The 14,456-nt window shown below is 38.9% G+C and overlaps 1 protein-coding gene across 3 annotated transcripts in view; it reads left to right on the top strand.

Annotated features, from left to right (window-relative positions):
* Window positions 1-14,456, top strand: part of tbc1d13 (TBC1 domain family, member 13) — a 37,832-nt gene that overhangs the window by 9,661 nt on the left and 13,715 nt on the right. For all 3 annotated transcript variants that reach the window (XM_084571725.1, XM_084571727.1, XM_084571726.1), the window contains exons 2-5: window positions 1,098-1,171; window positions 1,275-1,315; window positions 2,557-2,618; window positions 3,055-3,154. In XM_084571725.1, the coding sequence (XP_084427851.1) occupies window positions 1,098-1,171; window positions 1,275-1,315; window positions 2,557-2,618; window positions 3,055-3,154 (277 nt within the window). The remainder of the gene's footprint in view (window positions 1-1,097; window positions 1,172-1,274; window positions 1,316-2,556; window positions 2,619-3,054; window positions 3,155-14,456) is intronic.

Raw genomic sequence — 14,456 nt, forward strand, 5'->3', positions numbered from 1 at the left:
CTGCAAATTTTCAGGACTTTTCGTGCATGTTTAGACATGCTTAGAATTTTAAAAAGACACCAAAGAAGAGTAATAATAATAAAAAGAAACAGTACGAAAACAATAGGGTCCTTGCAACTCCGTTGCATGGCCCCGTTGGGCCCCTGCACTTCGTTGCTCAGGCCCTAATAAATTCTGAAAAGTAAATAAGGTGTCACGTGGACTATTCGCAGTATTTATAATGCCCCTTAAACTGGGAAATGCGTCCCAACGCTGTGGCGATTGAAGACTGAGAACCACTCGCTGTTTGTAGCACGGCTAAATGTGACATATGGTGGTAATTTAACAAAGTTGTGGAGTTGTTGTACTTTAAAATACTTCCACATATTGTGCATTTGGCGTCGTTGTCGTCATTGACCAACTTAAAGTGGCTCCATACTGCACTCTGTTTTGCCCTCTTCATCCTGTCAGTGTACCGCTTCTCGTTTGTCTGTTGTTGTCGTCAGAGCCCTGCTTCGCTTGTGTTCCCGCGTGTGCGTCAAGAACGTCTGGCGTCATTGCATTTAATTGCAGTTAATTAATTTTAATCGAGTAATTTCTTATCGACAATTAATCGATAATCGGTTAATTGCTTGCATCCCTAATATCGATATATGCGATACTGTCTAATTCCATATCATATTAAAAAATATATCGATATATTTTTTATATCAATATATCATCCAGCCCTAATTCATAGATTTTATAACATAAATTATATCATTTTGGGAAAATGCTTGAATAAAAATATCAATACAAAGTTTTAAATAACTGGCAATTACAGTGAAATTAGCAGGTGACCTGTTTTGACCCTGTCTCTTAAAAAATCTCAGTTGAGAATCGTGGAGAACCACAGCGAAGAAGTTGACTCTGAATCTTTAAAATCTAACCCACTACACAGCTCTATTTCCTTATGATGGCTAAGGATTACAAGGTATATGTCAGATATCACATCTTTAGTGATAGACCATCTATTGACATGTTATACTTTCATATTATGTTCATATTGTTACAAGTGTCGTGTTGTCAGTGAGCACTGATATCAAAATGAAAGTACTAAAGTCACATTCTTGTTTCAGAATACAGGAGTTCAAAGTAGCCTTGAGTGACGAAAAAATAAACTTGAAGACATTGAGGGAGCTGTGCTTCAGTGGTAATTTTCACTGTTGATTTTTTTTTATGTTAGTAAAGTTATCACAGGAGGATTTCCTAATATGCTTTATTTGACCATGTTTTGTTTGCTTTTTTCATGTCAGGAATCCCATTTGAAGGAGGCATACGATCGCTTTGCTGGAAAGTAAGTTGCTCTTCCTCAGACTGCTTTTGTATCCTTTTGTGGATGATACATCAGGCCTGATTTAAGAACATTTTAGTATTACTATGCCAAACCTTTTGTCATTTCCTTGAGATATGCTCCAGATTCGAATTCTCAAAACCTGCATCGTAAAAATGTGATATAAACTTGTTTGCATTTAATGAATGTAGCGGCACAGTGGCATGGTGGTTTGCACTGATGGGATTGACAAATGATGCATCACAGCAAGAAGGTTCTGGGTTCAAATCCATGGGAGTTTGCATGTTCTCCTTGTGTCTGAGTGGGTTCTCTCCGGGTTCTCCAGCTTCCTCCCACCGTCCAAAGACTTGCTCGTTAAGTTAACTGGTGATTCTAAATTGGCCATAGGTGTGCATGTGAGTGTGAATGGTTCTCTCTGTGTTAGCCCTGCAATAGATTGGCGACCTGTCCAGGGTGTACCGTGCCTCTGGCCCGATGACATTGTTACATTTGTGACTGATAGGATTTTGTACTGACAGATAAGCTTGGATATACTATTATAACTTACAATTGTGTTGCATTCTGGGCGATGGAAGAAGTAATGTCTTTCAGCGTAGTCACAGTCAGTGGTGGCACTGCTTTTGTGGTTGACATTGTTTATTTGGTTGGAAAAAAAGCAACACTGTAGCGCATGCTTCGTAGATCTGCCAAATGTATGAAACTAACCAATGAAAATCAAACAATCCAATCAGGAAATCACTAAGGCACTTCAGTTTTCATTCAGTCCACATTGCATAAATACGAAATAAAAATTTTCAGCAACCAGATGTTGGAGCAAATTTGAAAAGTAGTGTTGAAAATGATAGAGCTATTACTGTGTTATTGTGCTGTGACACAGTAGAGGGGTTTTACTGCAGACATGGAGATGTCTTAGACATGCAGATGTCTGGACTCTTTTCGGATATTGCACAAATGTTGCTCAATTCCTGTGTACCCTGTGTACCCTAGACAGTTAACTTGTCAGACAGAGATGGACAGAGAGAGGGTCTACAGATCCTGCTGTCTTAAATCACCAATCTGTGACAAAATTACCAGCATCCGTGGAGATATCAGGGGACTTGATAAAGACGTGATTTTTGTGTAAAATAGTGTTTCCTGCTTTGAAGGAAGTCAAACAATATATAGCCTATATATGTGTCTATATATAGCTTTTTATGAAGTTGTTGTTCTAGTTTGTGTCAGTGACTCATGTGACTTTTTTTCAGATCCTTCTTAATTACCTACCTCTTGATCAGACAGTATGGGAGTCTTTCCTCAAGAAGCAGAGGTAAATAGTCCACATTAAAGCTTGATCAAAGAGCTTGTAAGTTTTAAGACTTAACCCACATGGTTTTCCTTTTATTTAGAGAAATTGTTTTTGGTGTCACAAGGCAGAGACGATATCAGCTGCTATAAACTAGCACGTAACTTGGGGGGCATGCTGCTTTTACTCACCATGCCTCACCATGCAGGTCCAAAGGTCCAATTCAATCTTTACAACTGTTTATACTGACTGGACAACTAAGAAAGAACACTGACTGGGCATTATTAGAAAATAATACTTTGTTGCTTCTAGTGAATGCTATGGATATGCTCCTTTTTAATCCAGTATGTGCATGCATATGAACAGAACCAATCTCTCTCCTCTCTTGTTTTAAACAAAAACTCTAGGACTGTTTTACATTTATTTATTTTTTTCATTGTCTCCAATGAAACTCTCATAGGGAGGTGTACTCCCAGTTCCTAAAAGAAATGATCATCCAGCCTGGCATTGCCAAAGCCAACTTAGGCCTTTCCAGAGAAGATGTTACAATGGAGGACCATGTAAGTATAGTCTCCTTAGTTGTCAGTGTCAGTTTCTTTATAAATCTTCATCATCATAAAAAAAAAAAACAAATATAAATATAACAAAAATAACAAATATTGATTGATCAAAATGCACACACATACTATTGTATACATACAAAGTAGCTCTCTGTACTGAATCAAACACCAACAATTGAAAATCAGTTCAAAGAAACTATTGAAAAACATCAAGCGTCTGGGCCTTCCTAATGTGCCAGTAGCAAGTGATCAGCAGATCTGAGTAATCTTAATGGGACTTGGGTTTGTAGGAGATCAGAAAGACATATTGGAGCCGGCCCATTCACATATTTTTATGCACTGTTCTGCTCTTCACAGCAGTAATACATTTATATATATATATATGATGCAATAAAGCTCATGTAAAGTACACTGCATGTAGCTTTATTAAATACATCATTTGCTACTATTCCGTTCAAATGTCGGACATCTTAAACATAATTTAACAAATTCTAATAAATTTCCATCATAGGTGAGTGGCTAGGGCTAGGGTCTTGATTTTAATAGGTGCCATTAAACAGGTGACAAACAAATCAAGTGTAAAACAAACAAGAGTTTGGTCTTAAGGAGGCGTGTGGGCCAGGCTTTCTTTTTATTACAGTAGATGAAATTGTGTTGTTGGGCAGTAGTTACAGCCCATGTGACTGACTGTGTGAAGTCCAAACTCACAGTGGACTTGACACACCGTTTAATGTTTTACCTAGGTAAGTGTTTAAATGTGTTTGTTCTGTCCATTTTCTGAAACACTCTTAAATTGTTACATTTATGACAATTATTGCAGCCTACTTTTAATAAAACAAATTAAACTTTCTCAAACATAAGCATACACCAGAACAGCTGAGATGTCAGCTGAATCAATAGTGAATCTTAAAGCCATCCTTCAGGATATCCAGGAACAGCATCTTCATGCTGGTCCGTGCTGCTACTGAGGAGCAGTTCAGTCTATTGGCTTTCCTCTGGAGCCTCCTACACGGTGACTTAGACTTAGACTTAGACAGACTTTGTCATTTAGATTTCCATCAAAATGAAATTTCGGTACAATGGCTCAGAGTACAGCAGGAATATTGAACAGAAACGGTATGTACAACAGAAACGGTATGTACAATTTACAGGAACGTATATACAAGAATAGAATAAATATACATCTAAAAAACTTAAAATGTAGATAAATATTATTGCACATTTTTAATTGCAGGGTGATGGGAGTGGGTGGAGGGGGGTACTGTTTATAATGCGTTGAGCAGTCTTATGGCATACGGGATGAAACTGTTTTTGAACCTGGCTGTTCTGCTCTGTAGGCTGCGAAAACCTCCTACCAGAGGCCAGCAGCGAGAACAGTCCATGTTGGGGGTGTGAGGGGTCTGAGGTGATGTTTTTGGCCCTTGTGAGACAGCGTCTTTTGGCAATGTCCTGGATGGAAGGAAGTGAAGTCCCGATGATTTTCTCCACTGTCCTCACTACCCTCTGTAGGGACTTCCAGTCAGAGGCACTACAAGCCCCTGACCAGACAGAGATGCAGCTGGTCACTATGCTCTCTATAGTACCTCTGTAGAAGGTGGTGAGAATGGGAGGGGGCAGGTTGACTCTCCTCATCCGTCGCAGAAAGTGCATGCGCTGGTGAGTTCTCTTAACAAGGGATCCAGTGTGTTCAGACCAGCTCAAAGTGTTCGTTATCTGCACTGGTAGTGGAGGAAGTTTCTTTTCGCCAAAATAGAGTAGATTGAAAAGTTAGTTAATTTTAATTTACAATAATAACTATCTTAATAAGAATAGCAAGTTGTTGAGAGTTGTTGCACAGAGTGTAATTAACTGATAAATAGCAACAAATAGCCAGTAATTTAACTAAAAGTGCAAAGTCAGTACTCCAGTTCAGTTTAAATGAATCAAAAGGTTATATTGGCCTGGTATTAAATTACTAATTTAGACCCCAGATTACCCATCCTGTTAGATAGACCCTTTACGAATTAAATCAAATCTTTAACCACTGCAGAACCACTCAAAGCCAGTGGCAAATTTCAAAATGAATGGCCAAGTAAAGCTGTTACTATGAGTGGGGTACCATGAGCACTGACTGCCACTAGCTGGCAAACAATACTGGGTCCTGACATGCAACCTTTAAAAGGAATCGTCTGCGATTGTGATGTGTGCAACACTGAAAAGAATGTTAGTGTCATACTAAAAATAGTTTGTCATTTTTTAATGAGGATTTAGTACAGTTACCTGAAAGTAATAGGAAGTCATGTAAACTGCAGCTAACATGCTTTACAGTAATAGCACAGAATTGCATTACTACTTGCACTACTAATAGACCACATTTCTTCCTGGAAGATAATGGTTCCCCAGGTGAAAGAGGGCAGTCTGCTTTATGTGCGAATTAAAGGACATATCTTCGTTGAATATAACACAAAGGTTTTTGACAGTAGTACTGGAGGCCAAGGTAATGCCATCCAAGGAAACCAAATAATTAGATAATGAATCTCTGAGATGTTTAGAATCAAATACAGTGACTTCTGTGTTGTCTGAGTTTAAGAGTTAAAAAAATACGGGTCATCCAAGCCTTTATGTCTTTAAGGCATGCTTGGAGTTTAACCAGCTGCTTTGTTTTATCTGATATCATGGATAAATATAGCTAGGTGTCATCTGCATAGCAATGGAAGTTTATGCCTTGTTCTCTAATAATATTAGGGACTTAGGGAAATGTGTATAATGTGAAGAGTGTTGGTCCTAGCACAGAGCCCTGAGGAACTCATAACTTACTTTTGTATAAGTAGAAGAATCATTGTTTACATGGACAAACTGTAATCTGTCTGACAGAGGATTCAAGTCAGTCTAATGCAGTTCCTTTAATCTTGATCACACTGTGAAGTCTCTGTAGAAAAAGATTGTGATCAATAGAGTCAAATGCAGCACTAAGATCTAGCAGAACAAGTATAGAGACAAGTCTATTGTCTGAAGCCATGAGGAGATTGTTGGTAACGTTACCCAGAGCTGTTTTTGTACTATGATGAACTCTAAAACCTGACTGAAACTCTTCAACAAACCATCCCTGTTTTAATGGTCATACAAATGATTAGAAACAACTTATTCTAGAATTTTAGAAATAAAAGGAAAGTTGGAAATTGGTCTATAGTTGGCTAAAACATCTGGATCTAGAGTGGGGTTTTTAAGCAAGGATTTAATTACAGCAATCTTTTTTTTTTTAACAATATTTTTATTGATTTTTAAACATATTAAACACATACAAACACACAATAACACTGTCAAAGACAGTGAAATAGTTGTGATTACTACATTTTTCATATAGAAAGATATCACATTTTACATATTAAACAAAACTAAAATGACAATAAACAAATAAGGAAGAAAATAATAGTATAACAACACCACAAAGCATTCAGCTCCTCACAAAAATATGTTTAAAATGTTTAAAAATCAATAAAAATATTGTCAAAGTTGTGCACGTTTACTCCTAAGACATTCCAGTAACGGTCTCCACACCTTTTCAAATTCTTCTGCCTTTCCTCTAGACTTAGACTTAGATAAACTTTATTCATCCACAAGGGAAATTGCTTGGTCACAGTAGCTTAGTTGTACATAAAAAAACACTCTTAAGAACCTCAGATAAAAGAAGATTGAATAAAATAGAAATACGTAAAATAAAATCTAGTAAAATAAAAATAGTATAAGCAAACAAATTAGCATATGTACAAGACATAGAGGCAAAACACAAATATACATTTACATATATGAACATTTGAACACTTGAAAGCCCCTCCCCTTATTCACTACAAGAAAATCGTAGGGCTTACAGTGGGGAAAATAAGTATTTGATACACCGCAGATTTTGCAAGTTTCCCCCCTTATAAAGAATGGAGAGGTCTGTAATTTTCATCATAGGTACACTTCAACTGTGAGAGACAGAATCTAAAATAAAAATCCAGAAAATCACATTGTATGATTTTTAAATAATTAATTTGTGTTTTATTGCATGAAATAAGTATTCACAAGTATCACCTACCAACCAGCAAGGATTCTGGCTCTCACAGACCTGTTAGTTAGTCTTTAAGAAGCCCTCCTATCCTCCCCTCGTTACCTGTATTAATTGCACCAGTTTGAACTAGCTATCTGTATAAAAGACACCTGTCCACACACAATTGATCACACTCCAACCACTCCAACATGGCCAAGACCATAGAGCTGTCTAAGGACACCAGAGACAAAATTGTAGATCTGCACAAGGCTGGGATAGGCTACAGAACAATAGGCAAGCAGCTTGGTGAGAAGGAAACAACTGTTGGTGCAATTATTAGAAAATGGAAGGGACTCAAGATGACTGTAAGTCTCCCTCGGACTGGGGCTCCATGCAAGATCTCGCCTCGTAGAGTGTCAATGATCATGAGAAAGGTAAGGGATCAGCCCAGAACTACAAAGCAGGACCTGGTCTATGACATGAAGAGAGCTGGGACCACAGTCTCAATGGTTACCATTAGTAACACACTATGCTGCCATGGATTAAAATCCTGCAGCACATGCAAGGTCCCCCTGCTCAAGCCAGCACATGTCCAGGCCCGTCTGAAGTTTGCCAATGGCCATCTGGATGATCCAGAGGAGGCATGGGAGAAGGTCATGTGGTCAGATGAGACCAAAAGTCAACTTTTTGGTATAAACTCCACTCACCTTGTTTGGAGGAAAAAGAAGGATGAGTACAATCCCAAGAACACCATCCCAACTGTGAAGCATGGGGGTAGAAACATAATGCTTTGGGAGTACTTTCCTGCAAAGGGACCAGGACGAGTGCACCGTATTTAGGAGAGGATGGATGGGGCCATGTATTGCAAGATTTTGGGCAACAACCTCCTTCCCTCAGTAAAAGCATTAAAGATGGTTCCTGGCTGGGTCTTCTAGCATGACAATGACCTGAAACACACAGCCATGGCAACTAAGGAGTGGCTCCGTAAGAAGCATTTCAAGGTCCTGGAGTGGCCTAGTCAGTCTCTACACTTAAACCCAATAGAAAATCTTTGGAGGGAGATGAAACTCTGTGTTGCCCAGCTACAGCCTCAAAAACTGAAAGATCTGGAGGAGATCTGTATGTAGGAGTGGGCCAAAAAATTAAATCTGATCATGCCAATTTAAGGCCTTAAAAAGTCTTAAATACAATCATATTTTGCATTGTAGGTCTTAAATTACATTTAGTCAAGTCTGAAATCCTTATGTCCATTTACCGCTCCATTCACAATTTGTTCAATGCGTCTGTGGCATTCACAGTTAGTTCCGTGTGTTCTGTGTAGTTCTTTATGAAATATAACTATTAACAGTACACCGAAATTAAACTACAAATCAGACCTGGAAGTGGAATCCAGTGTTACGGCCGTACGGCACAGGCGAAGCGGAGAGATTTCTTTGTCACGTAACGTTTGTTAGCGTAATGGATTTTTGCCTCCTTTTGGATTAGAGACTTCTTCTGTCACATGAACCTCGTTGTCAACTTGGGAAATGGGCAAAATGTAAGTTTAATGATTGCTGGCTTTGTAACGTGGAGTTGGAGAGGAGCTTAGCCACGTTTGCTAGTAGTATGCTTCAACATGAAGTAGCAAGCCAGGAGACAAAGTAGAGGGATTTCCGCACAATACATTTATTAAACAGAACCATATAAAGCCAGTTCTCACGGCATATTATAGAACACTATAATAACGGATAATAAAACGTTTGTGGCTTGTAGCCTTCACCAACGTCCACATTACGGAGATTGAGGAAGTCACAAAAAAAGAGACGGATGTGAGAGTGACACCTGCTGAACTAAGCGATGAAAACAAAGGAGGCGCCGCCGTGTGGCGTAAACTGGTAATGCTCCACGTAATACTCTGGCTTGAACGGGAATCATAAAGGGGTCCATGCCGTGGCGAAGTCGTCTCCGAGTGGGATGCAGAGGAATAAGTCACCAGTATTGTCAAATTTCAAGCAGTTGACTGTGGTGGTTTGTGAGATATAAACATGTAGTCGTTGTAGCGCCCCCTACAAAACTTGGCATGATCTTGGCATATTATGACATTTGCCAAGGATTGGGTGAATACTTCAAAAGTTATAGGCCTTAAAGTCATATGAAATGTTTCCATGTCAGCTGTAGCGCCCCCTGTAGATGTAATGTCACGCAATTTGATGGGCATCTACACAATATTTTACAGATTATGTATGACAAATTTCATGAAGTTAGCTATTGCAGTTTTTGAGATATTGAAATGTTGCCTTTATAGCGCCCCCTAGAGAGCAAGTTGACAAAAGTTGAGGTGCTTGTACAGAATCATATTATTATCAATGATAAGAAGTTTGACTAAGTTTGGGTGTATACTCACTACAAAATATTAGCTTTGGAGTTATACTGTGCCACACCGTAAAAATTAATTAGCCATTAACTTGTAATTAATAACCCTGCTAAAGTTCTTTTGAGAACTTTTCATTATCTTTGTCCATAAATGATACATGCCAAGTTTGGTGAGAATTGAATGAGCGGGCTAGGAAGAGTTGATTTTGCTTTGAGGTGCAATTTTTTTCAAAATGGTGGAATAAAATGGCAGGCGGAAATGATGTGGCCTATTCCATTAGAACCAGGCCTATCTAACAAGTCAGAAGGCGAAAGAATTTTGTTTCTAGGGCACACGGCTCTTGAGATATGAGCCAAAACTTAAATTGGCTTATTATAGCGCCACCTAGCTTCAGGCATGTGTATTGACACCTTGGCAAAGTGACATAGTAGGACTTCTACCAAGTTACCAGGTTTGATGCATTTTGCCCTTGCAATTTGTCCTGGGCAGACACTTTAGCTACGCAGAATAAAATAAATTACTATAATAAGAAGAAGAAGAAGAAGAAAAATCACAACAAAATTAATAGGGATCCTGCAACTTCGTTTGCATGGACCCCTAATAATAATAATAATAATAAGAAGAAGAATCACAACAAAATCAATTGGGATCCTGCAACGTTGTTGTATGGACCCCTAACTAGATGTTTGCAAGTGATCATAAAGGGATCCATTCGGTGGCGAAGTCGTCCCTGAGCGTGACGCAGACGCATAATGGGGCATTCTATTTGTCCACCGAACTCGTTTTCCGAGTCGTTTTCCCGAGTTACAAACCGGAAGTTGCAAATAGAACGCCCCCGAGGTCGTATATACAAGTCGTCAACTCGTCGAGGCTCAGAGGACCCCGAGTTCAGTTTCCAAGATGGCTACCACGAGCATCACACGTAGTAAACATTGTGGTTTTCTACTATTTTAAGCACTTTTGTCTTTGTTGTAACCAAATGTAGAAGTCGTACACATAGCAGTGTATACGGTTACCTAATAGGCATGTCGCTACAGCTAAATACCGCTTAATAAGTTATTTTGTAGCTTGTGCAGTTTAAATTGGCTAGAGACTCTCCATGTTGCTATGACAACAATGCCGAGTCTTGAGCAGAAAGCGGAGCAGTAGCCTATCGTTAACGTTAATCAAAACGGAATATTCAGATATCAAACTGTGAAATATGTTTGTGTAATATGTAGTGAACATGTGAAATCCGCCGTGGTTGCACTGTAAACGAGATGAACACTATAAATGTTACGAACCATCCAAACTGCCTAGTGCAACCAAGCACATTGAACCACATTGATGAACCACAAACTTTGATTGTAGCTGTACTCTTTCAGAGCTAGCGCAACAGCGACTTTCCTGGAGGCGTCCATCTTTTCTCCGACCTCTCGTAAACAGAACGCAAAAACCCGCTGTAACTTGTTTTCCGACACGGATGTGACGTCACTCCCGAGTTACAAGTCGCGCTTACAAGACAAATAGAACGCACCATAAGCCACCAGTAGCGCCCCCTATAGACCGTATTGCACCAAACTTGGTCGGCTTGTAAGGAGTCATCCACAGATTATTATTGTCAAATTTCAAGCAGTTGACTGTGGTGGTTTGTGAGATATAAACATGTAGTCGTTGTAGCGCCCCCTACAGCCTGAATTTCACGAAACTTAATGACGGTCGCTAAGATTCTTCTTCCTCTGACAAAAACACACCTTTTTAAAATTGCTTTTAATGTTTAGCTCAGTTTATTGTGTTTTTGATGTTATATTTCACATTGTTTTGCTAATTTGATGTTCTCTTTATGTAAAGTGTGTTTGAGTATCTTGAAAAGCGCTTTCAAATAAAATGTATTATTATTATTATTATTATTATAAGGATTGGGGAATACTTCAAAAGTTATAGGCCTTAAAGTCATATGAAATGTTTCCGTGTCACCTGTAGCTCCCTCTGTTGACGTAATGTCACGCAACTTGATGGGTGTCTACACAATATGTTACAGATTGTGTATGCCAAATTTCATGAAGTTAGTTATTGCAGTTTTGGAGATATTGAAATGTTGCTTTTGTAGCGCCCCCTAGAGACCAAGGGTCACAAAAGTTGGGGTGATTGTACAGAATCATACACTTCCTGGCCAAAAAAAGAGTCGCCACTAACAAAAAGGTCACACACTTGTTGTGGACTCTCTTTAGCTTTGATTACAGCACGCATTTGCTGTGGCAGTGTTTTGATAAGCTTCTGCAATGTCCCAAAGATTCTCAATAGGGTTAAGGTCTGGATTCTGTGGTGGCTAATCCATGTGTGAAAATGATGTCTCATGCTCCCTGAACCACTCTCTTAGCCGCTGCTGTTTTTCTTCGATTTGATTTCACCCAACGTTAAAGTGATCGCGATTAATCAAGATTTTTTTCCGACCACAGTTCTTCCTGGAAGACGATGGTGCCTTACCATCCTTCCAATCTTTAATAATGCGGACATTTCTTAACTCAATTTTAGTAGTTTCTGCAATCTCCTTAGATGTTTTTTCTGCTTGATGCATGCCAATGATTTGACCCTTCTCAAACAGAAGAACATCTTTTCCACGTCCACGGGATGTGTGTTTAGACATGGTTCTTTAAGAAATGGGAAGCTACTCATTGCGTCAGTTGAGTTTAATGACTTGTTGCCAGCTGAAAGATAATCACCCATGCAGTAATTATTCAATAGGAGGCTCGTACCTCTTTGCTTAGTTAAATCCAGGTGGCGACTTTTTTTTTTTTTTGGCCAGGCAGTGTATTATTGTCAATGATATAAAGTTTGATTAACTTTGGGTATATACTTCACAAAATATGAGCTTTGGAGTTATACTGTGCCACGCTGTAAAAGTTAATTAGCCATTAACTTTGTAATCAGTGACCCTGCTAAAGTTCTTTTGAGAACTTTTCATTATCTTTGTCCATAAATGATACATGCCAAGTTTGGTGAGAGTTGTATGAACGGGCTAGGAGGACTTGATTTTGCTTTGAGGTGCAATATTTTCAAAATGGCGGAAAAAATGGCAGGCGGAAATGGGCGTGGCGTAGTCCATTAGAACCAGTGCTATCTAAGGAATCAGAGGGAGAAAGAATATTGTTTCTAGGGCACACTGTTTTCGAGATATGAGGCAAAACGTAAATTGGCTTATTATAGTGCCACCGTCCTAGCTGCAGGCATGTGTATTGACACCTTGGCAAAGTTACATGCTAGGACTTCTACCAAGTTACCAGGTTTGATGCCTTTCATCCTTGCAGTTTGTCCAACACTATTAAATAAAATGTCCAGACATTTTAGCTACGCAGAATAACAATATTCACTATAATAATAAGAAGAAGAAGAAGAAGACAAATCGCAACAAAATCAATAGGGATCCTGCAACGTCGTTGCATGGACCCCTAATACAAATCACAACAAAATCAATAGGGATCCTGCAACTTCATTGCATGGACCTCTAATAACTTGTGAGGCTGTCTGCTCACATTAGTGTTAACAAATCCTCACAATAAATATTTAAAATGATATGGTAGGAAATGATATATTTAAACTTGCAACATTATTTATATTCATATGACAATAGTTGTATAACCAAATCTGTAACATTTTTAATAACATCTGTTACACTTTTTAAACAAATAATTTTACTACTACTTTTATAACATTTTTGAAGAAATCACAAACTCTATCCCATGTCTACAAACTACCAGTTATTTAATATTAGAAACAAAAGATAAAATTATTTCATAGATTTACATTAATCATATAACATTTGTATGAATCACCAGATCTATAGCATTTTTAACAAATAATTACATCTGTTACACTTCTAGAATAAATAATTTTTTGTATTTGGTACAATATTTGAGTGTAACGTCGCCTTGGTGTTTCACTAAAAACATTTGTTATCCCTTTCTTTGTCTGTACATTTCTGTTAGTGGGAAGCCTGACATTGCATGTTGCCTGCCTTTTTGGTTCTACCTGTGTCCACAAGGCACTAAAAGTTCGGTGCACCCTGATGGGCTTTGAGACGAATATCATTTTGCAATGTTAGGATTTCAGTCTCCACCTGTCCAGCATCCAAGTTGAATGTTGTACTTAGTTGTTCTGCAATTCATGTCATGTCTACTTGCATAAAAGGATGAGATACGAATGACACACATGGCTCAAGTTGATCAAAGTCACAAAACCTGTTCTCAAACTCTTGCCCAAGTCTATTTATGACTTGAGAGTACTTTTCTGTCAAAGCCCTAGATGCAGAAGCATTCCCATTTCAGCACCAACTTCACAGAGGGAAAGTGCAGGACTTTCTTTTGCTGTAAATGCACAGAGAAAATGTTCATCTTGTCTTTGAATGCGTTGACAGCGCTTACCATGTCAGTGACAGTCTTACCTTTGCCTTGCATCTCACAGTTCAAATAGTTCAGTGTCCCAGCGACGTCAGTTAAAAATGCATGGTCAAGGATCCACTCTGTCCTCGAGCAGCTTGTCATCTTCCCCTTTGGACTGCATGAATTCTTTGATTTCAGTCAAAAGTGCCAAAAAAAGCTGCAAAACTTGTCCCCTGCTGAGCCATCGGATTTCTGTATGTAGTAACAGGTCACCATATTCAGCTGACAATTCGTCCAATAGCACCCTGAATATCCTGTGTTTGGTTTTGGAGCGAATGCTATTAATGATCTTCACATGATCAAAGTCGATCACTTTCGCACATATCGCCTGCTGGTGAATGCTGCAGTGGTAGTGTAAAAATTTGAGGAATTCACGTTGATGCAGAGGTTGTTTTCTCTGCACCAACCCTCCAGGTGTTCTGCCTCCTTCCTGTACTCGGACTCGTCGTTGTTAGTGATGCGTCCAACCACAGCTGTATCGTCCGCAAACTTCACAATCAGACAGCTCGGATGTATCGCTGA

This window comes from Chelon labrosus (assembly GCF_963514085.1).
Source record: "Chelon labrosus genome assembly, chromosome: 22".
NCBI classification, from domain to species: Eukaryota; Metazoa; Chordata; class Actinopteri; order Mugiliformes; family Mugilidae; genus Chelon; species Chelon labrosus.